The sequence below is a fragment of the Anoplophora glabripennis genome, unplaced genomic scaffold, assembly GCF_000390285.2.
Source record: "Anoplophora glabripennis isolate ALB-LARVAE unplaced genomic scaffold, Agla_2.0 scaffold227, whole genome shotgun sequence".
Classification (NCBI taxonomy): domain Eukaryota; kingdom Metazoa; phylum Arthropoda; class Insecta; order Coleoptera; family Cerambycidae; genus Anoplophora; species Anoplophora glabripennis.
This window is the reverse complement of record NW_019416488.1, coordinates 185,822-208,909: the sequence shown is the minus strand read 5'-3', so window position 1 is coordinate 208,909 and position 23,088 is coordinate 185,822. Positions and strand designations below refer to the sequence as shown.

The following is a 23,088-nucleotide window of genomic DNA, read 5'->3' as shown; positions in this document are numbered from 1 at the left end:
ATACACTGCTCAAAATAATTAGAGGAACACTTATTTAAATCTCAATAACTTTTTTATTTGTAATACTATATAAATCTAATAATGCATATCTTAAAGACTAACATTTTGTTCGAATAAATTTACGAAAATAAAACAAATTTACATAATCATTCTTGAGACAATAGTACCAATTCAAAAAAACTACAAGAAATAAAGTGAAACATACAATCAAAATTTCAATTTAGAAATATGCTGTGCCTAGGAATAGTAAACAATGTTGACAGTTCAGCGTAAATTGTAAAAAATGAGGCATCTAAGTGAAGTTGAAGTCGTTCGTGTTGTTGCTAGTATAGAGTATGGCACCAGTATTCGACAGGTTGCAAGCGATTTTAACGTAAGCCCTTCTGTCATCAATCGCGTGTGGAATCGTTACTTGGAAACCGGAGGATATAAAAGACGCATTGGACAAGGTCCTAAGAGGAAAACAAACCGAATTCTGGACTGGTTTTTAGTCCTATCCTCCTTGCGTTCTCGTACATCCACAGCAAAAGACCTTCAAAGTAGGCTCAGAACGACTCATGGGTTGGAAATTTCCGATCAGACAGTTAGGAACAGACTGAGAAAACCAAACTTGAAACCAAGAAGACCCGTGCGAAAACCTATTTTAACTCCGTATCACATAAGGTCTCGTTTACATTTTGCACGTGAGCATGTGGCATGGCAACTTCGATATTGGAGACCAGTACTCTTCACAGATGAGTCACGATTTCGTTTAAGTCGTTGTGATGGTCGAGTACGTGTATACCGACGTCCACATGAACGCCATTCTTCAGCTACCATACAAGAAGTCGAAAGATTTGGTGGTGGGTCAGTGATGGTTTGGGGCGGAATTAGTCTTGATGAAAGAACCGATCTTGTCATAGTTCCAGGGACTCTAACCGCTGAACGGTACATTGATCTCATTCTAGAAGATCATGTTATACCAGCCGCTTATGGTATAGGTCCAAATTTTCTGTTTATGCAAGATAACGCAAGGCCACATACTGCGATTATCACCATGAACTACCTTCAACATCACGGGATTCAATCCATGGATTGGCCTCCGCTAAGTCCTGATCTAAACCCCATCGAACATTTTTGGGATTTGTTAGATAGGCGTGTTCGGAGGCGCCCAGACCCACCTCAGACTCTCCAACAGTTAACAAATACCCTAATCGAAGAATGGGAGAATATACCACAAGAAGACATTCGTAGGCTCATCCGAAGCTTACTACGGAGGTGTCAAGCAGTAATTCGTGTTAATGGAAGACATACACGATATTAGTGAACCAAATCTCACCAGGACCTTTATGTTATACAGACAGGATCACAAACTCTTCACTTTATTTCTCTAAATTGGCGCTGTTGTTTCAAGAGTGATTATGTAAATTTGTTTTATTTTCGTAAATTTATTCGAACAAAATGTTAGTCTTTAAGATATACATTATTAGATTTATATAGTGTTACAAATAAAAAAGTTATTGAGATTTAAATAAGTGTTCCTCTAATTATTTTGAGCAGTGTATTATAAACATGACGATTACAATTTATTTTGCACTACACCATTGTCTTATTTTATTGCGGTTTTCAAAAAATTATTTGCATTTCTGACACGAAATTCTTTTGCGTTTTTGAATGGATATGTATTTTGCCTCGCGAGCAAACGAATTCTGCATAAAATATGATTCCACCGATTTTTTTGGCTACAAGCTCACAACCAGTGCAACTACCCCAGTAGACACATTTATCAAAAGAAATAATAAACAATGAATTATACATCCACACACAACTCTGCTGACTTTTTAGATAGACTAGAAAAGTGTGATGAGAACAATTTTCCGTTTCATTTTATCAGTTACACTCAAGTCGGACAAAATGATGTATTCTCCTAGTGCAAAGGGACATACCGAGTTGACGTATAGTTAATAAACAATACCTATAAACGTCGTGTAAATGTTAGACCCAACCCATGCGGTGCTTTCCATTGGTTTGTCTTGAAACAACTGGATGATCTCTATATGGTTCAGTGAACCGTGAACCAGAATGATAATTTAGCTGCAAAAACCATTCTTTTTCGAGAAGTTTTTAGCGTCAATGGTTTCCTTGGGCTATCGACAAAAACGAGGGGAATGTCTGAAGTTTCATGAAAAGTGACTACATTAGACGTTTCTGGGAAGAACAGTGTATAGTTCCAAATATATTGCATCTCAGTTGTCGCTACAAGGTTACAGCAGACAGTACCAGACGTCTTCATGACGTCAGCACTATTACTTATTTAAAGTTCCTCTCGAAGTCTTACAAAAACGTCCTATTTACTGAAATTTGTACGTAAATTATAATGACGTTTTTTTTGACAATTGTAAATTACAATTTTTGTTAGACGGTATATTATTATTATTATTATAACAATTTCAAGCTACATTTTCTCATAGAGGTATAAACAATACATACATTATCAACATTAGAAAGCAACTAACTAAAAAAAAAAAGGTTTATGAGACTATTGTATTGAATTTAATCCTACGAGCTCATTCCGCAAATTTTGCTTTTGCTTAACGGAAAGATATTGCAATTTTAAGGTTCCTTGCAAAAAATTAGAATTTTATATCGCCTACAAGTTATCCAAAAAAAAATCATAAACGGGCGCGCTGTCCGCTGAACCGGTGGATGTGACGTCACCGCATGGGAAACAGATGCCGCATGCTTGCGTGTGTTGTCGGTCGGGTAGTTGAGTTGTAGTTGCCTGTTAAGTTTCGATTGAGTATGTTAAGATACCGAATTTTGGTAGCAATATGGAAGACACAGAACAGAAAAAAATTACAAATATTGTAAGAGTACTACTGTGAAGACGCAAGACACCTAGGAAAATAATAATGTCCCCGTAATTCTGTGGTGCGGATCTAAAATCAATAGTCTATTAGTCTCTACTTTGATTTGTCTTTTTTAATTTCTTTTATTTAAAAAATGACTTATTTTGAAAGCAACAAAACTACCCTGCGTAATTTAGGTATGTAATAAATACGTATGTATCCTCTAGAAACACCATACACTTGTGTTTTCCATTGTTGATTTTTTTGTGAATATTATACAAATACCTATAGGTACTAAGTATTTATATAAAAATACAGAATAAATATTATATTATTAATATATTTATAAGATATTAGGTAGATTTTATTCCTTGGGAATAAAAATAGTAATAAGAATATTTGAATAGGATAATCTTTGAAACCTGTGACAGAAACGGAAAAAATCATATAATTTGAAAACCGCTCAACGGATTGAGTTGAAAATTTCAGGATCGCCTAATCATGAGCAATATTTCGTGTATACAAAATAAGAATGTTTTTGAAAATTCACTGAATGACCCCATTGGCTTTGCCTGTAACATTCTCATTGGAATATAATCAACTTACCATTAAAAACGTCTAAAAATTACCTTATTCGTCGATAATCACGTTAATCTTTGCCATTCTACTATAATATAATGTTTTTTAGGTAACATAATGTTGTTTTAAATGTTTTTTAAACTCCACGTTCGTGAAAAACGACACACAAAAAAAAGCATTTAACAAACCAATTTTAGTATCCATTTCCCGAAAAAAGACGTCTAAAATATACTTCACTGGGTGAAAATTGCTTTTATCCTCGCTATTTTATATGGCTCTATCCTACTTTAGGTATTTTGACTGACATAATGTTTTTTGAGCTCAATTTATTAACCGAAATGTGCAAAATATTGAATTTATCACCAAAAAGACGTTTATGAGACTTCCTATCTGTCAAAATATGCAAGTATGAAAACAAATTTATTAAATTCAACAGTTTTCGTCCACGTAATGTGATATCAATGTTTTCGAGCTCCATGTATTCACTAAATATAAAAAAAATGTCGTAATTAGTACAAAAGTGGCATCTAAAGGATGTCCTATTGGCTGAATATTGTTTATATGAGAAGTAATCTGCTAAATTATACATTTTTTCTTCAACATAATGTCATTTTTAGGTTTTTGAACTCCACATCCACTAAGATATATCAAATATATAAATTATCATTAAAAGGTATCGAAAACACGTCTTCTTTGTCGAAAATATTATGTATGAGCGATATTTTACTAAATTTAACATAAAATTTCGTCTGTTGGTGAAGATATTTCTATTTCAATGATTCAAAGACCAGCACAATTACAGACAATTACAAGCACTAGAATCAACTTACCAAAAAAACGACGTCTAAGAAATGTCTTATTAGTTGGAAATTGCTAGCGATTCTTTTTTAAAAATGTATTTTGATTGACAATATTTATTGAGCTCCATATATTTATTGGGATGTAAAAAATATGCAAATTATCGTCAAAAAGACGTTTAAAACCCGTCAAAAATTGCATATACCTATGTTCAACGCAATTCAACGTTTTTGGTCGATTATAATATAATTATGGATTGTAGTATAAACAAATTTCCAAATTGTTACCAAAGAGATATGTCCATAATGTAATTTTAACGATTTTTGAACTACGTCCATTAGGATATAAGAAATATGTATATAAATTATCATTAAAGATATGCAAAGAAGTTTTCTTAGTCGAAAATTTTATATAGGGTGTCCGGTAAGTACCTCCTAATCTCTCGGGAGTGTATAGGGGAGGTCAAAATAAGTCCTTCCTATAATTTTTTTTCCTAATGTGCCCCCTAACGGAGTTATGGGGGGTCAAAGGGGTACCTAGAAATTAACGTTTAGGGTTATAACTTTGAAACCACCCTGTATATTTTAATAAAATTTTCGTACGTTGTATTACACATGGAGCTCTACGATTTGATGCTAAAATCAACTTTTTGCTATTATCAGGTGTCCAGAAACGGACTGGCCCTATCACAATTTTTCTCAAAATTTTGACAGAAGTAATTTTATCAAACTGAAAATATTATTATTAGATACTCTGAAGGTTTTTCTTTAAAAATGGTACTCTTTATTTATTTCGAAAAAATGAACGGTTTGCGAGATAAATCGGTTTTGAAAAAAATTGGTAACAAAAACAACAATTAAAATTTATTTTTTTTACATATTATTTCATGCATTTAATTTCTTTAACTTTATCAAGTCCAGAAATCTTTGAACGGGTTGGCTATACTTTATGAGCAAGTAGTGACCAATTAAAAATAACATTTGAAAAATAACTTACTTACAAGACATGCAACAAAGAACATTCAACAATGAACAAAGGTACCTAAATGTTACTTCGGTAGATGTTCAAAATGAGCACCCCGTACTTCAATGCACTTTCTAATCCTACGAATGTTTTCCCGGTGCACTTGAAATAATATTCCGTGATTATTGCGGAGATGGTCACAGTTCTGTGTTAGCCTCAGCAGAAGTTCCTCTCTACTATTTACGGGTGTTGAATAAACGTTATTTTTTAAATGACCCCACAGAAAAAAGTCTAATGGGTTTAGGTCGGGCGACCTAGGTGGCCATAATACAGGTCCGCCTCGACCTATCCATCGATCACCAAAAACATTCGTCAGATGTTGACGTACTAAACGATCAAAGTGGGGTGGTGCACCGTCATGCATGTACCACATTTCAGTTCTTATTTGAAGGGGCACTTCTTCTAACAAAATATTTAGATTTTCCTCTAAAAATTGCAAATAAAGAGCACCATTAAGTCTTTGCTCCAGAATAAATGGACCAATCAAATGATTCCCGATAATGCCAGCCCACACATTCACCATAAACCTTTGTTGGTAGCGAGTTTGAACTAAAGCGTGAGGGTTTTCTTCATCCCAGACATGTAGATTATGCGAATTAATTATGCCGTCTCTTGTAAAACCTGCTTCATCGGTGAACAAAATAGATGTACCAAAATTATGATTCCGAATATGATGCTGTAAAAACCAATTGGCGTATTGAAGTCTTTTTGGATAATCATCTGGAGACATAGCATGTACTTTTTGGATGTGGTACGGGTAAAGCAATTGTTCTTTCAGAGTTTCATGTACAGCCCATTTTGTAACATTGTTTTGCGCCGCAAGCTTCCTTATGCTATTTGAAGGATTATTAGCAACGTCTTCCAATATTTGTTCCTCTACATGAGGGTCTCGTACTCTCCTCGGGGCTCCTGCTCCACCACGGCGTGGCAAAAAGCTTCCTAAATAAAGGATTCGGAAGAAATTAGTTTCACTAACGTTTTTCACTATTTTTTTTTACCTGTTTCTCTTAAACTACGATCAACTCTTTCAAAAGTTTTTGGACTCGGCAAATGTCGACCCGGAAACCTTTCCTCATAAAGTCTTCTTGCCTCCACGGAGTTGCATAATGCTTCCCCATAAATTAGGTGCATATCAGCATATTCTGCACAGGAATATTCTTCCATTTTTAAATGTTATTTCTAACGGCTTAAAACGAATACCACAATAAAATTGAATTTTTATTCTGTCACGCGCCTTTGACAAGTACTTTAAAATCAACAGGGTCTAACAACGAAAACAATAGAAAAGAACTCCATGGAGACAAGAGCAATAATAATTTGTAGATGTATTTTGGTCATAGATGTTGATTTTACAAGAAACGGCATTATTCATTCCCTTAATTCACCACCAGTAAATGTTTATGGTGAATCTGTAGGCTGGCACTAGCGGGAATGATTTTATTGTAAAAAAAATAAATTTTAATTGTTGTTGATGGAGGGATGGAAGAAATATGCAATTTATCACTAAGGAGACGTCTAAAAAACGTCGTATTGGTCGAAAATTTTACGTATGAGGAGTACACTGTTCAATTTTAACTTTTTCTCCGACATAATATCATTTTAACGTTTTTGAATTCCGTGTCGATGAAAATATAACAAAAATATACATTATCACCAAAAAAAGACGTTTCTAAACGTCTTTTTGGACGAAAACTGCACTTTTTGGTCGTATAATGTTATTTTAACCCCCTTGGACATTGCATTTTCATTGGATCGCCAGAAATACGCAAATCAACAACAACAGGACCGACTTACCCCTTCCACTCCTCCCCACGAACCTCAGATCGTTGAACTTGGCCACCTGTTGCTTCATCACGGCGGTGCAGTTCCTCAATTCGGCACAATAGTTCTCGTCATTACCGGCCCGAACTGTCACTGGGGTCCCGTCCGCGACGTCCCCCACCACCACCACTTTGAAGGCCACCGGCAGAGTCTTGTTGGAGCGCCAATGGTTGGGCAACTGGGTGCAGAGGATGTAGGGGCTGCCCGTCCTCACCAGCTGGTCGCCGGGGTGCTCGGACTGGATCTCGTGAAGTCGGTGCTCGAACCAGTAGAGGTCCGGGTTGGTCCCGTAGCCTGAGGGTGGCTCGCACATCGTGGATTTGGGCCACGCTTCTTCTGAAACGTTGCAGGCGGTCAAGGACACTGGCAGATGCATCACCTAACGCGTGGGTCTTTGGTGTGGTCGACAACTGGGGTTCGCTGAAGGCTCCGGGTCTGGACGTGGTATGGCTCTGATGAAGCTCTTGGTTTCTTCTAAATCTGAAAACGAGATACCGGGATCACAGTTTGGGGGAAAATGAATGAAGCAAAAGCTTTGTCTACTAAGGAGACGATAAAGTCCAAACAACAAGCAATTTACATTAGCACAGGGTGTGGCGTGTATAATCTATAAAAATTAAACTACAGCTTCCTGATGATAGTTGTAATAGAAAGTCTTATACGAAAAAGTTCTATCTTTGTTTTGTTTTTTTTTTTTGTAAATTAGAGTTCATTTATTCAACGAAAATGAAGGCCGACCCTGTGTTATTTATTAAAAACTTTGGAAATGTTTTTATGCTATCCGAGATGCAACCTTATAATTTAAGTCGGTATAATCTAATACTAGTAATACTAAAAGAAGGTTAGGTTACATTGTCAAAAAATGTGTGCAGTCAACTGATTTTGTATTTGTATTGAATTCATTATTGTTCTTACTTTGCTTAATTTTTTATTTTGTGCACAAACTAGTTTTACAATGAACCTAGAAAACAATGCATTTACTATTTTCGAACGTGTCGATATGGTGTTAGTGTATGGTGCAGCCGGAGAAAATGCGCTCGCGGCGACTAGGTTGTACCGGGAACGATGGCCACAACGTCACCCCCCATAAGCAAATACAATCCTACAGTGCGTTCAGCGGCTGCGAGATACGGGAAGTGTTATTCCTCGAGGAGAAGGACGTGGTCAGCAAGTGAACTTCAATGTTGAAGATGCAATGTTGGAAAATCTTGACGAAGACCCCACAATTAGTACTCGATGACTCGCACAACAAGTAGGAACCTCATCTCGTACCGTACATCGCATCTTAAGGCGCCAACTGTAGCACCCCTATCATCTGCAACCAGTTCAACAGATTTTACTCCCGAATTGTGATCAACGAATGCGTTTTTACAGATGGTTTTTACGGCAATGTGCTAATCAAGTATACTTTCCTGCTTATGTTTGTGTAACAGATGAGGCGACATTTAACCGTGATGAAATAAATTTCCATAATATACCCATATGGGCCGATGAAAATCCTCACACGATTAGGGAAACTCATTTTCAACATGGGTTCTCGGTAAATATTTGGGCTGGCATAACAGCCGATGTACTTGTGGGTCTCTATTTCTTTGAAGGACGACTAAGTAGACCACCATATGCTGACTTTTTGGAGAACCGGTTGCCTGAATTAATAAACGATGTGGCGTTACAAGTTCGGGCACGCATGTTTTATCATCAAGATGGGGCTCCTCCACACAGTACTCAAGAAGTAACGACACTTTTGAATGAAATGTTTCCTCAGCGATGGATTGGACGCTTTGGTTCTATGCCGTGGCCACCTAGGTCACCCGATCTAACTCCAATGGACTTTTATCTTTGGAGTCAATTTAAGCCATTAGTTTACAATACTTCAATTGCTACGGCGGAAGAATTGTGAGACGTATACTTGAAGCTGCTGACACAATTAGGGGAATACCTGGAATTTGGGAAAATATTCGCCAAAAATTGAGAAGTATCTTTCTATCTTTCAACGACGATTTGTTTACGCGGCTAGTCTACAACACGTAACTCATCGTACAGCGCACTGACAGGACCATTCCAGAGAAAATATTTTGATCCATAATTGAACTTTAATTTATGAAAAAAAAACAACTTTTTCGTATAAGACTTTTCTATTACAAATATCGTTAGGAAGCTGTAGTTTAATTTTTATAGATTATACATACCACACCCTGAATAATCCATCTAATTGAGTTGAACGATCTAAGAAAAAACTGTCTGTGGGCAAACAATATTGTCATATCTAGTTCCAATATTTCCCATTTAGCTAGGAAGTGTGTTTTGCGAAGGAAATATAGGACCGGCACAAAAAATAAAAAAAAGTGGTGGCCTTTGATTTGACCCAATAGCCTTTATGTATTTTGACGTATTAACTCTGAATTTGAAGTTCGTTTAGCTCAAAGACTACCAAAATCTTGAGTAATTGGTAAAAAATAGTGAAAAATGGCCGAAAATCACGTCAATGAGTGCAAAAAAATTTGTTCTGAACATGAACGAGTGGGTTTCTTATATATTTTAATATGATAAATCCAAATCCACAGTTTTTTAAGCTGCATCCCCCAGATTTTGCAAAAATCGCAAAATAATAGCAAAAAATCACCAAAAATAGCGAAAAATCGTCAATAATAACGTTAGTGAGCGAAAAAAAATTTGAAAAAATTTTTTCTGACCTTGATCAAGTGTGTTTCTTATGTATTAGCTGCATCTTCCCAACAGATTGCAAAGAAACGCAAAAAATCTTTAATAAATGTCACGGATATGAATTACTTCCGGTATAATTAACTGATTTTCACAAAAGAAAAGTTTCGTATTTAGTTTGTGTTTAAATTAATTTTATTTATTGTATACCAATCCAATAAAGAATTTACTACTGAATGGCATCGTTGTCATCGAACTTCGAATGCGAATTATTTGTCGTTGTCTTACATATGTATATGTGTAAGCTTATCCCTCTCGTGTTTCTGCTTATTGAGGAGGGGTTCGGTGTAAATTAGTCACGTATATTTCTTCCTAATGGTTGCTTTGATTGTTAAAATATATAGTGTTTTCATGTATAAGAAACAAGTGTTTCTATGATGTGAAATAATGAAATAGTGCCACAGGAACGTGATTAAAACAAAAAGCATCCATCGATATATTTACCATGTACTGACTATTTCTAAACCGTTACCAAAAAACAACACGCACGCTTGTGCTGAATGATGAATAACCAATGGCGTAGAACTGATCAGCTTTTTATTTGACATTGATTTCAATATTCTATTCTTCCTAACAACATTCACACACTACTTTTGTATTATGTTTTAGATTCGACGCAACAACTGTTAAGAACCTACTAAAAAGGGTATTGGTAAAAACACTGATATTTTTATTATTTCAAACAAAGGAGGAACCAACTGAATATGCCAAACGCTCTTAATGAGACAGAGAAAGAAGAAATAAAACAGAAGACAGTATAAAGGAACCAAATATCAAGTGTCTAGCTAAGAACTGCCCCTTTTTTGTCGCATAGATCTTGTTAAAGTACGTATCCTGTTCGCTTTATAATAGAAAGCCATGGCCAACTACGACTCTTTTTTGCAAAAATTAGAAAATTAATTTTTTGGTGTAATAATTCTAACCGATTATTATTCCAGATTTGTACGTTGCTATCAAAAAAAAAAAATATGTTTAAACCACTGTAACAAGTCGAATAAGATCCAAAATTACATTTAAAGAATGGGTTTCCTTTTTAATACTAATGCATATTCTTAGTTATATGAAACACACTATACTATCGGTAGTACAGAAATTAGAATATTTGCGTTTCAAGCCAGTCTGAGTAAGTATTGACTAATCTGTTGAAATTTTGGCAATACAAAATCTTTAATAACACACTAGTAATCTTTAATTTAAAACAATTTGGACATATATTTTTTTAGTGGTTTTAATGGCAAATTAAGACGATACTTATATTAAATAATAAAATTACACCAAAGTTTACTCACGCACGCTGCAACCATTGTAGCGAAGATAAGAAATGTCGTGCATACATTTATGAAGTCTTATGGCGGTTTTCCACTAAACGGACAGTTGAGGTTATGTTTTGTTTGTGTTTTCTAGAACAAAACAAAAACAAAACTGAAACAAACCCAAAAATCTTGTTTCCATCAAGCGGGTTACATTTTGTTCGAGTTTTGTTTTTGTTTTCAGTCCTTTTCCACTGGATGTCGCGAGGAAGTCAGAACACATTTTTCCAATAACCAGCCAACATGTTTAGAGAAGATTTTTTTATTTTTAGTTATGGCTGGTTTATACTGGAGTCCTTGGAAGAAAAGTGTGTCTACAGAGTGTCCCACCTCGAACTCCATCGATGGATATCTGGGAAACCGCTCTAAGGATTTTTTTGTAATTGTGATGGTGTGATACGCACCGTGGGGTCCACCAAGTTAAAATATTTTCAAGGTCATCGTACTTCCGGTTACACCGGAAGTCGATACTAACTTTCTTATTTTAAAAGGAACCCCCTGTATATTATTGCATTTTTGGAAACATCATCCATTTTTAAGTTGAAAACATATAGTACACTCCATACTTTGGATTGACCGTTTCCGAGATAATTCGATTTTTAAACAAAAATTAACAGATGCAGACTATTAGCAAAATTTAGTTTTCCCGGTTTATTTTTTTGTGTAAATTGGACATTTTGTAGAGAAAGACCTACTTTATCGAATTTGACACGAAATTTTCCAGTTTTTATACAGGGTGGTCAAAACAAATTTATCGAATATGAAGTTCAGAATATGTGGCAAACTCGAAATTTTTAAATGGAAACCCTTCATTTTTTTGCAATAATATACAGGGGGTTCCACTTAAAATAAGAAAGTTAGTATCAACTTCCGGTATAACCGGAAATACGATGACTGAAAATATTTTAGCTTGGTAGGCTCCACAGTCCGTATCACGCCGTCACAATTTCAAAAAAATCCTTCGAGCGGTTTCCCAGATATCCATCAATGGAGTTCGTGGTATATGTACGGTTAAAGTGTTTACTTGGTTAGTTTGTATCCTAGCCAAGTAAACACTTTAACCGTACACATATATATTTTTAATAGGTAATTCATTAATGATTAAAATATTGTTTTTGGGAAGAAGAAAACGCCAACATAGATATTGGGTTGGATCACTTAAACAGAAAACACAACACGACCGTTTCCACTAAACAGACTTGAGTTTTAAAACACGTCGAAACCTTTTGATGTGACAGCTTTCGAGCGGGACACGAAAAACAAAACTCCAACTGTCGCAAAACACGCCAGTCTTCAAAAAGTTTACGAAAATTTACAGTTCTGTTTTATTCGACACAAGTTTGTGTGTTGTTTTTGTTTTCTCCGTTTAGTGGAAAACCGCCTTTAGGTAGCAATTAACAAAATTTTACATTCCTGTGACTTTGATGTGGTTCAATTTTAACTTTATCTTGACAAGTTCTAGTGAAAATATAAAATTCGTTCACTCTGCTACATTCTCAAATAAACATAAAATAGGATATCTAACAAAAATGTTTAGATAGAAGATAGGTGCCTATTTTTGCTTTACTTTAAAAGACTAACTCAATCTATAAAAATTTCCGTAACATTCTCATCTTGCGGAGTTATATTAAGCTGCTTAACATCAACATCTAGGTATACAAAAAGACACTCAAAGACAGGCGATTATTTAATAACTAATGTTGTAGGAAGCAACTACTCTGCTGGCTAAAACCCCGATCAGAATTGAATTACACCCGAAATAGCAACATATTACTCGTATTAGATAATAATTATTATTTAAAAGAAAGTAAAAATAATTATTAATGAAAAAAGCGCACATACCTGACATTTAAAATCTAACGTACTAAAAAAAAATAAATAAATAACCAATTGCATTAAATGAAATTTAAAAAACCCAGAAAAGCGATTATCTCTTAAATTTAATTGGTTGAAAAAATGTTAAATATGTTCGTGTCCTACTAAAAAGGAATAAAATTACCCTTTTTAAAGGTGCTATCAAAAAAGTAATATAAAATACTTTTCCAAATTTATATTATAATATTTCATCATCAATTTTGCTATTTCTGCACTCCAATCATAGAAGACTTTAATGTAAATGTCAAAGTACAGTGAATTATTAAAAAAAAAAATGTAAATTGCCCTGTTTTATAAGCTGTTACCAAGAAATTATGAGAAAAATATTAAAAAGTAAGTAAAACCACTTTTTAGAATTTATAATAACATATTTAATCATCAAAAACTGTCAAAAGCACCTGCCTACAAGCCGCTGCAAAGAAATTATGAAAAAATAAATACAGGGCGATTATTAAGTACTTGTACAAAGTTTAAAGGATGAATCTTTGACTAATTTTAAGATATAAAGTTCATACAAACATGGGTCTGCAAAATTTTTTTTTCATCAATTTTTGTAAATGCTATTAACTTATTTGTAGAAGTAGTTTAGTCTTAGTCTTGTAAATGATCTAAGTTTGTCACGTCGCAATACAATCAATGAAAACATATTTCAAAAACTCTTAATGATTCAACTTACAAAATTCCAACGCGTACAACATTAAACAAAAAACTATTTGAGTTTCTCATCATCATTATTCCCAGTTTCCCGAATTTCGTCAAATTGCCATGTCATTGAACAAAAATATAATCAAAATACCAAACAAAAAAAATTTTTTTGACACTGAATCTCAAGGACCAAGCCGTTGCAGACTTTTTATCTTAAAATTAGTCAAAGATTCACTTTTTAAAGTTTGTACAAGTACTAAATAAACACTCTGTATATGTAGGAAAAGTGTTTTCAAAATTTGTATTACAACAAAACTCCAATGGTTTTAAAGTATAAATGTCAAACTTATGAGGACGATAAGAAAATTTCAAAAACTCCCTTTGTAAAAGCTGCTACCAATAAATGATCAAAAAATATTTATAGGTAGAGAAAACATTTCTCCAAATTCGTAATACAATACTTCATCATCAATTTTTTTGTCTCTAAAGTCCAGTGGTAGAGGGCGTTAAGATAAAAATGTCAAAATTGGGAGAATGACAAAAAATTTGGAAAAATTACCAAAGTTTGTTACAAAAATGTGAGACAATACTATGTTTAGAATTTGATTGGCACATAATTCTACACAGCCGCTAGAAATAAAATGAAAATAGTTGAAGATTGAAAGCATTTTTTATCTTTGTTTTTTGTAGAAGCTTGGAAGTAGGCATATAAAATCGACGGAATAATTCATTGTGGAATTACAGAATCGTTACTAAAGAATAAGGAGCTGTCCGTGCGACGTTAGCCAACAAATATCTTCGATTATTTCTCAAAACTGATTGAATAGCTGAACGAGGCTCAACTTGAGAAACGGAGCCGGATTTGATACGATTTAGGAACGAAGTGGAAAATATCGAACAAAGAGGCGAGAATTCCTATTAAGAAACGTCCAGTCCGATTAGTTTTATTTTTATAACACAATTTTATAAAACGTAACGCAACTTTTGTTTAGAAACAACTAGTGCATAAAAAATCTAAATCTTGTAACAGATTTTTTGCCGAACGTATCTTCGGATGACTTCATCCTACCCAATTGGGAAAGAGCGTGAGAACGAGGCGCTTTTTCTCACTTCGCTTGAGAAATGATTTTCTCATAGCAGTTTCGAAAGTACCGGTCATTGGTGAATGGCTTTCGGCCGTAAATGCGTATCAAGAAATGTTCCAAATACGATTTAATTCATCAGAAATACTATATGAAGCGTCTTTCGTGAAGGCGGCCATTTCTCAGTTGATAAATCTGCGTGGCTATGAAAAAGACAAGTGAAGAAACAATTGCTTATTGTGATGGTAAACAACGACGGTAGCCAAATGGATATTTATCGTGACGGGTGAAACAATGCACAAATAGCGCTTTAAGTAAACTGCAAAGCCATGAGCTAATAATAGTTATTTTCAAATTAAATTAGAAAATAGAAGGAAAAAGATTGGGAAGAATAGTTAGGAGGTCTTCCACCGAAAAAGGATATCTATAAGTTTCAAGCAGCTAATAATAAAATAAAATTCTTTATTTGTAGAAAATAGAAGGCAGAATTGAATATTTTTTTACTACAGCCAAAGTAGCAGTTAATTTTACTAAAAAGTAGGAAATATTCCTTTATTTTGTTAGAAAATGTGTCCTGATTAGAATAAATTAATATCTAGGTAGGTATTCCCGATGTACTACTGTGTCCAAAAAATAAGATGAATTACTTATTCGCGGGTATTATGAAAGCATACAATTATTTTTTTTTAGGTTGGTAGTACTGTCCTTGATACATATGCGGAGTCTCAAGTCAATATGTTCAATTGCTGCAGAGCTACTCGTGTTTTTGTAAACATGAAAGTGAGTTTATCGATTTTCACTATGTCTGATGTTGTCGAGCAAAGGATTTGCATTAAATTTTGTTTGCGGAAGGAATATTCTGCCCCGGAAACGTTGAGGATGTTACAGAAAGCTTTTAATGATGAGGTTATGTCGCAAAAAAATGTTTACAAGTGGCATAAAGACTTTAAAGATGGCAGAGAAGGCGTTAAGGACGAACAGCGTTTCGGACGACCATCAACGTCAACTGATGAACAGCACGTTAATAAAATTAAATATCTTGTGCTCGAAAACCGTCGATTAACAATAAGAGATCTTGTTGATACTGTCGGCATTTCAAAAGGTTCTGTAACCATACCAATTTAAAAGAATTGTTGTGCCTTAGATACGTCAAATCTCGTTTGGTTCCAAAAACGCTCAACTTTTTGGAAAAAACAACGTCGCGTTGACATCTGTGAAACAATGATTTCTGACTACCAAGACATCATGAAACGCATCATTACTGTCGAGTCGAGTTAATATCGTGCAAAAGGTGAACCAAGACCGAAAAAATCACGCCAGTCACTCAAAAATCAAGGTCATGTTGACAGTTTTCTTTGATTATCGTGATATAATGCACTATGAATTTCTTCCAACCGATCAAACTGTTAACAAGGAATTATCATTAAGGATCGTTTGCGTCGCTGCAAAAGGCCGGAATTATGGACAGACAACTCTTGGTTTTTGCATCATGGAGTGCATCGACTGATACAGCATTGACAATTCGAGACCATTTCGCCAAAAATTGAACTCATATCGTTCCGCAACCACCGCATTCGCTTGATTTAGCATCGAATGACTTCTGGCTATTACTTAAACTCAAAAGACCACTGTAGACACCGTTTCGACGAAATAAAAGCCGAATCGACGAAAGAACTTTTCGAGAGTTTGAAAAAACGTTGGCATAAGTGCAGGGATTACTTTCAAGGCGACAAAATTGATTTGAAAGCATCAATAAAGATTTTTTACTTTTTAAACAAATTCACCTTATTTTTGGACAACGGGTTAGGTGTTAAACCATTATTTTTTATTTATGTGACAAATTCTAAATAGCAAAAGTGACACTTTCAGTAAATATGCACCCTGCTTCCAACTAATATCACAGGGAATTGAAAAAATATGCAATGCAATAAATAATACTATGGTAAAAACTGCAACAGATATTTGGCTAATTCATTGAAGACCCTGCTGCAAAAGGAGCATAATTTTGAAAGAATATTGTATCTACAGATATAGGTTTATAAAGGTGTTGTTTTTGTCTGGTGCAAGCTGTAAGATAAAAACACTACTATAGTACTATAAACTGGTGTAATGTTGGGGTAATTTTTGATGTCGCATATTCCATTCTTGCACCATATATTTGTTTGTTTTTTGCACTTGGTGTTTGTTCTGCCCATTTGTTTGTCTTAAATATTACTATATTTATTCATTTTTGTGTAAACAATAACGCTTCGAATGCTACTTATCCCCTTCTTCCATCTGGTGCAAATTTTAAAGTTAGAAATAAATAATAATGCATTCACACAGCATTTTTCTCTCATAAATGATTTTTTGGAAATATATTTATTATTTATATGTTGTTGTTGTTCTTATACAATTATTTTCGATGATGTGTAAGATTAAAATTGTGGTATTTCATTTTTTTTAATATGCTGTTAGTGGGGCTGATACATTCAAAAACTTCGTTTTCGAACAAGAATGGCCCTGCCAAAGAGAGCTATTTCCTGTTCCAATTCCTAAAAATCGCGTCACCTGGGCCTTTTCTAAGCAATTAAAATGGTCTAATCAAACCCCATCCCCCCCCCTCTTCTTCACCGCACGAGATCTACCTAAAAACTGCTCATTTATTAAGACAACAGCAGCTGCGGAATCCGTTCAATGTCAAGCCGTCAGATCATTTCCAAGAACGGTCCGATTCCGTAAACGAAGCTCTAAAAAAAAATCGCAAAGAATTCGAACCTTTCCGGAGCGTGGATCCAGCGTGGTTGGGCCGACTTTCACATGTTGTTGTTGCGGCGATGAATCACACACATAACCAGAATCGCGCGGTGGTATTTACGCAGGTGCCCGAATCGCGCTCCCGGCGCCCCAGAACTCCCCGAATCCCGGTTACCCGCGACGCGCGGGGCAAAAGACAATCACCTGGTACGAAGAGGCGACGCGTTCGGACCTATCCACGGCCATGCGCGATTTTTTGCGCGCACGTTTCGCAGCACTGTGCGGGCGAGGTGTTAACTTTACCGACGGGAAACGCAGACTAGCCCGCGAAGTGCACAGTTACTCGCGGCAGGCGCGGGTTTCCTTCCCATTCACGGCGCGAGAGAGACGGGTAGAGAACGCACGCGCGCCGAGTAGGCTGTTGCCCGTCGCCCAATGCACAAGGTGGACTATTGTTTTTGCGGCGTAGGCGAAGAGTCGCGAAGGATTTTGGACTCAAAGCCGCCTTAGCTTTACGGAGGTGAGACTGGCGGAAGGGGGCGGGGTTTGGGCGGGCGCTCGCAGCCGCGGATTGATATGATACAGTGTTTATTAGGATTTATGTGTACCGCTGCGTGTTTGTTGGGGTGATAGTGTGGCGCTCATTTTTGCTTTCGGACGGTGTGTGGGGCGTTATCGGAATGGGTTGTAATCTGGGGACCGTATCCGTTGGGAATTTCACGTCGATGCCATGCTAATTGCCTCCTGAAAGACTCGTTAGATTGTGGAGAAAACCGTTCCGAATTGATACTTCGTTTCCTTTGAAGAAACGTCACTAGCTAAGAGACTAGAAAACTAAACTGAGTCTTTTTGTTTGCACTTTGCTAAAAGACTCATTACTTAGAAAACCAGCAACCTCAATGCATCATTTCCTCTGAAAAATTGTTCATTAACTTGCTAAAAGACTCATTAAGTTATCTAACATCACTTGTTTTTAAGAAATTTTTGTTTATAAAGATTCATTAAATTAACTAAAACGACGTCCTGGCAATCATTTTGTGCTTGCTAAAAGATTCATTACATTATCTAGAAAAACAACAAGAACTAATCCATTATTGGCTTTAAAGAATTCTTCTTTGCTTGTTAAAAGATTCATTAAGTCATCTGGAAGATCGCCCAGACAGGCTTCATCGATCATTTCCTTTGAAACTAAAATACTCATTAAGCTGGAAGAACAAATAGATATAATCCATCACTTTGTTTAACTATCTTGGCATGTTAAAGAACTCATTACACTATCTATAAAACCAATCAGAGGTAGTCTATAATATGTCGTCTGGAAGATTAAAATTAAGTTAGCTAGAAAAACGTATTAATAAAACAAGTAGACTTATCGCATATCTTAATTCATCAATGTCTTTTAATTCTTCTCGATTGCTAAAAGACTCATTAAGGTATTTAAAAAATACATCCAAATTTCATTAATTTGAGCTAACTTTGCTTGATAAAAGTCTCACTAAATTATCCAGAAAAATAGCCAGCCTTAAACCCATCTCATCAATTTTTTTTAAGAAATATTTTTTTGCTAGACTCATTAAGTTAGTTAAAAAAATATGATAAGGCATAATCTATCATTCCATTCCTGCTAGAAGACTCATTACGTTATCTAGAGAGCCAACAAGAACCATACCATTATTTGTTTTAAAGGAACCTTTATTTGCTAAAAGACTCATTAACTTATCTGAAAATCACCTATATTTAAAACATCGTTTTCGTCAGACAGATCTTGTTGCTTCTTAAAAGACTCATCAAGTTGATAAAAAAGATAATCACACATAATCGAAGATATCTTTGCTTGCTAAAAGTCTCACTAAGTTATCTGGAAAATCACCAAGACAGGTTTATTCAATAATTTAATTCAAAAACAATTGCCATTGCTTGTAAACAGACTCATTAAAAAACAGCCTGACATAATCCATTTTGTTTGAACTATCCTTGCACTATTTTTGATAGCTAATGACTCATAAAATTATCTAAAACAATATTTAGCTCCTCATTTTCTTTAAAAAAAAATCTGCATTAACTTAAGAAAACAGACAGACGTAATAAATCGTTACTTCCCTAACTTACCAAAAGACTCATTAAACCATCAGTTTGTTTCAAAGATGCTAAACGATTTATTAGGTTATCTAGAACATCAACAAGAACTAATCCATCATTTGTTTTGAAGAAATCTTCTTTGCTTGCTAAAAGATTCATTAAGTTATGTGAAAGATCACCCAGATAGGCTTCATCGATCATTTCCTTTGAAAAGGTTGTCGTTGCTTGCTACGAGATTCATTAAGTTAGCTAGAAAAACAATTAGACGTAATCCATCATTTTGTTGAATTATCTTTGCCTGTTAAAAAATCCACTGCGTTATTTTTAAAGCCAGTCAGAGGTAGTCCATCCATAATTTTCCTACTAAATCATTAATTATGTTGTCTGGAAGATCATCCAGATAAACTCATTAAGATAGCTAGAAAACCAACCAGACATGATCCATCATACTTTTATTGTTGAAAGATTACATTATAAAAAAATCAACAATAAATAATTAATCCATTATTTGTTTTAAAGAATTATGTTTACTTCCAAAAAATTGTGAATAAGTTATCTGAAAAATCACCCAGACTTAAGGTGTCATGTTTTTTGAAAAAATATTCATTGTTTGCTAAAAGGCTCATTAAATTAGAACACGTACTCCATCATTTTCCTTTTAACTTTTCTTGCTTGCTGAAAGAGTCATTTAATAAGACTCATTAAGGAAGATATAGAAAGACAACCAGACGTAATTCATCAGTTTACTTGTTAAAAGATTTATTAAAATATCTATACTCGATGGCCAAAATTATAAATAGTGATTCATCGCTAGCTCTTGGACTAGTAAGGGGGATGAAGCGTGCCGGGAACGAAAATCCATTGGCGTGTCTGCGTAAAAGGCAACAAGATATAGAAAATATTGAAAAAACATAATAAAACATAACATCTAATATTTTTTACGGTTTGCTATAACCGGCACTTTGATCAATTTTAATTATTACAGCATTTTAAAACGTCCCAGTTGTGTTTTTTTAATTTATAAATTTATTATAGCCATGGAATTAGACCCCTCGTCTACGCTTATGCTATGACGTTTCTCAGGTCGGGCAAATCAAGTCCGTTTACACCCACTAAAAAAGCATTTCCCTATTCCCTACCAAGTGCAAAAGACAGAGATAAAATATAGATCGACGTTCAGTGTAACTCAGTCTATACACGATTATAGATTATACCGATGTGCATGGCGAGCGGCACAAAGATAAATAATATTGAACCGTATAGAAATCATTTTATATTTTATACGCATTATGGTAATAGTGTTTTTATATTATCTATTAGTCACTCTTTATAATTTCGGCCGCCGAGTATAGGAACCCAAAATGAGCTAATTCATAATTTTCTTTAAAGAAATCATTACTTGTTAAAAGTCTCATTAAGTTAACTAGAAAAACAACTAGTCATAATTATTATTTTGCATTTTCTTTGTTTGGCAAAAGGCTTATTAAGTTATAAAAGAAGCAAGCCAGACACCTAATTTTCTATAAAGCAATCTATTCAGCTTACTAAGGGACTCATTAAGTTGTCTAGAAAACCAATCAGAAATCCAGATTTGTTTGAACTTAGGTACTTTTGCTTGATGAAAGACTCATTAAGTTATCGAGAAAACCAGTCAGACTGATGACCACCAGAATTAATTATTATAATTAGTTTTTGTCTATTCTCATGGCATTTTTCAGATTTGCCCTATGTCTCTCTTTAAAGACAAAACATGTTCGCCAAAGTTTCCACAAATTCACGAAAAATTTACTGACTATTGACGTCATATTCTTAAAAGCCTTGAATATTTTTTTTGTTTATACCTTCTCAGTATTTCATTATTTCTCATCAGATTAATTCCTCTTACTTTTACCTATCCTGATTTTATGAAAATTTACAATAATCTGCTTTTTTCCATTCCTAGACTTGCTGAGGTAGTTCTAGGAAATTATTAATAATCATTAAATTTGCTTGTTAAAAACTGAAACCATGCAATATCAATTATAGTTATCTTTGATGTAAGATCGGGACTGAAATTATTTTACTAAAATTGGATACATTTGCGAGTTGCTTAACTAAAGAAAGTTGGCCCGAAGCATTCGTATAAGTAGTTTTTTTATGTCTCTATGCGATGATTCACATTAAATTGTGACTGCACTAGGACTTCTCGGCTTCACAGAGATTCCTTCTGTTGAACATTAATCACAAAGTGAAGTCATTCTTTCTTTGATTATTAGTTTCTATTTCTGCGACAGAGTAAAATGAAAACGACTTTTTAAAGAATATATTAAGTGTTTTTTTGATACCATTAAAAATTTAAAATTGGATGTTAATAACAGTCATCAATGAACTTGCTGTTTGTTTTATAATTTTGTACAACTAATCAAATTTGCAGGGCTTTCTTTTTTTTAGAATCATTCTAGAAAGATAAGAAGATTTTGTGTATACAGTTAAGACCTTTTAGAAATCAACAACATCACTTTTGTTCTTAAAAATAGATATAGCAAATCTATAGCAATATTACTTATCTTTGTTTCTAAAAACTTATCGAGTTGATTCATATTTGAAAGGAACCATATTTTAATGGACTTAATTACGACATTTCATCATGTTCCTTGTGGATATTCCGATGCAGCGTCTGAATAAACGAAATAAACAAGTATCTCCAAATAATGCCACCGCAAAAAAACTCTCCACTTCTGTGTTGAAGGTGTTCGTGTCGTTTCTCATTCACAGTTTTGCTTTCTGGTCGCCTTCCCACACCATGGCCAAATCGATTAACCGCACCAAATCGAAGCGTATAACAATGTCGGATTGTTTTTTTAACGCCATTTGCCGATGTGTTGGCAACGGAATTGTGGGTGGGTATTCGATTTGAATAGTGGAAATTGCGTCGCCGAACTACATTGCACCTAATCTCTCTTTTAAGGCAGGACTATGAGAGAGCAGAATCTCTCCTTCAACTCAGATTTTTTCTACACACCACATTAGGCACTCCATAACTTCAAGTTTATCAAAAAACGAAACCCTGCAATGAAAAAATCGAACAAATGTTTTTCGTAAATAGAATATATTTTACCAACTAATTTTGAAGAAACATTTTTAGGACTGCTAACTTCATCGATTGCTCAGCGATATTTGTTTACTAAATAACTGTTTACACAAATCGCTCTATATGTCCAATATTTTTTGTTAGTGTATTGCTGGGCCATTTTAGTGTTATTCACACTTATTAACACAGACAATCCAGAAAAACAAATGACTTTTATGTAATTTTATTCAAACAAAATGTGACACAATCGTTGCCTTCCTATAACTGTACTCTTTACATTAAGAATATATGTAAATATTTGCATAATACTTAGTGTGAAACAAAAAGGGACAGTGTCCATTTTTCTAAGTATACGACGGTTCAACTAGTTTCATGCAAGGGACAATTTCAGAGGTTCCCAATAAGTTTTTATTTTACAATTTTGATTATTATTAATTTTAAATAACGTTTTGTGGTTTCAACCTTTCTGATTATTTTTATTATATATTCTACACACCGTTAAAAAATCATCTTAAAGCTTA

The 23,088-nt window shown here is 34.5% G+C and overlaps 1 protein-coding gene across 4 annotated transcripts in view; it reads right to left on the bottom strand.

Annotated features, from left to right (window-relative positions):
• The window catches only part of LOC108907089 (protein lozenge-like), a 139,193-nt gene extending 121,450 nt beyond the window's left edge, over positions 1–17,743 (bottom strand). For all 4 annotated transcript variants that reach the window (XM_018710611.2, XM_018710613.2, XM_018710612.2 and 1 more), the window contains exons 1-2: positions 17,440–17,743; positions 7,023–7,529 (exon numbers count right to left, since the gene is read on the bottom strand). In XM_018710611.2, the coding sequence (XP_018566127.1) occupies positions 7,023–7,425 (403 nt within the window). In that variant the 5' untranslated portion in view covers positions 7,426–7,529; positions 17,440–17,743. The remainder of the gene's footprint in view (positions 1–7,022; positions 7,530–17,439) is intronic.
• Between the last annotated feature and the right edge of the window lie 5,345 nt (positions 17,744–23,088).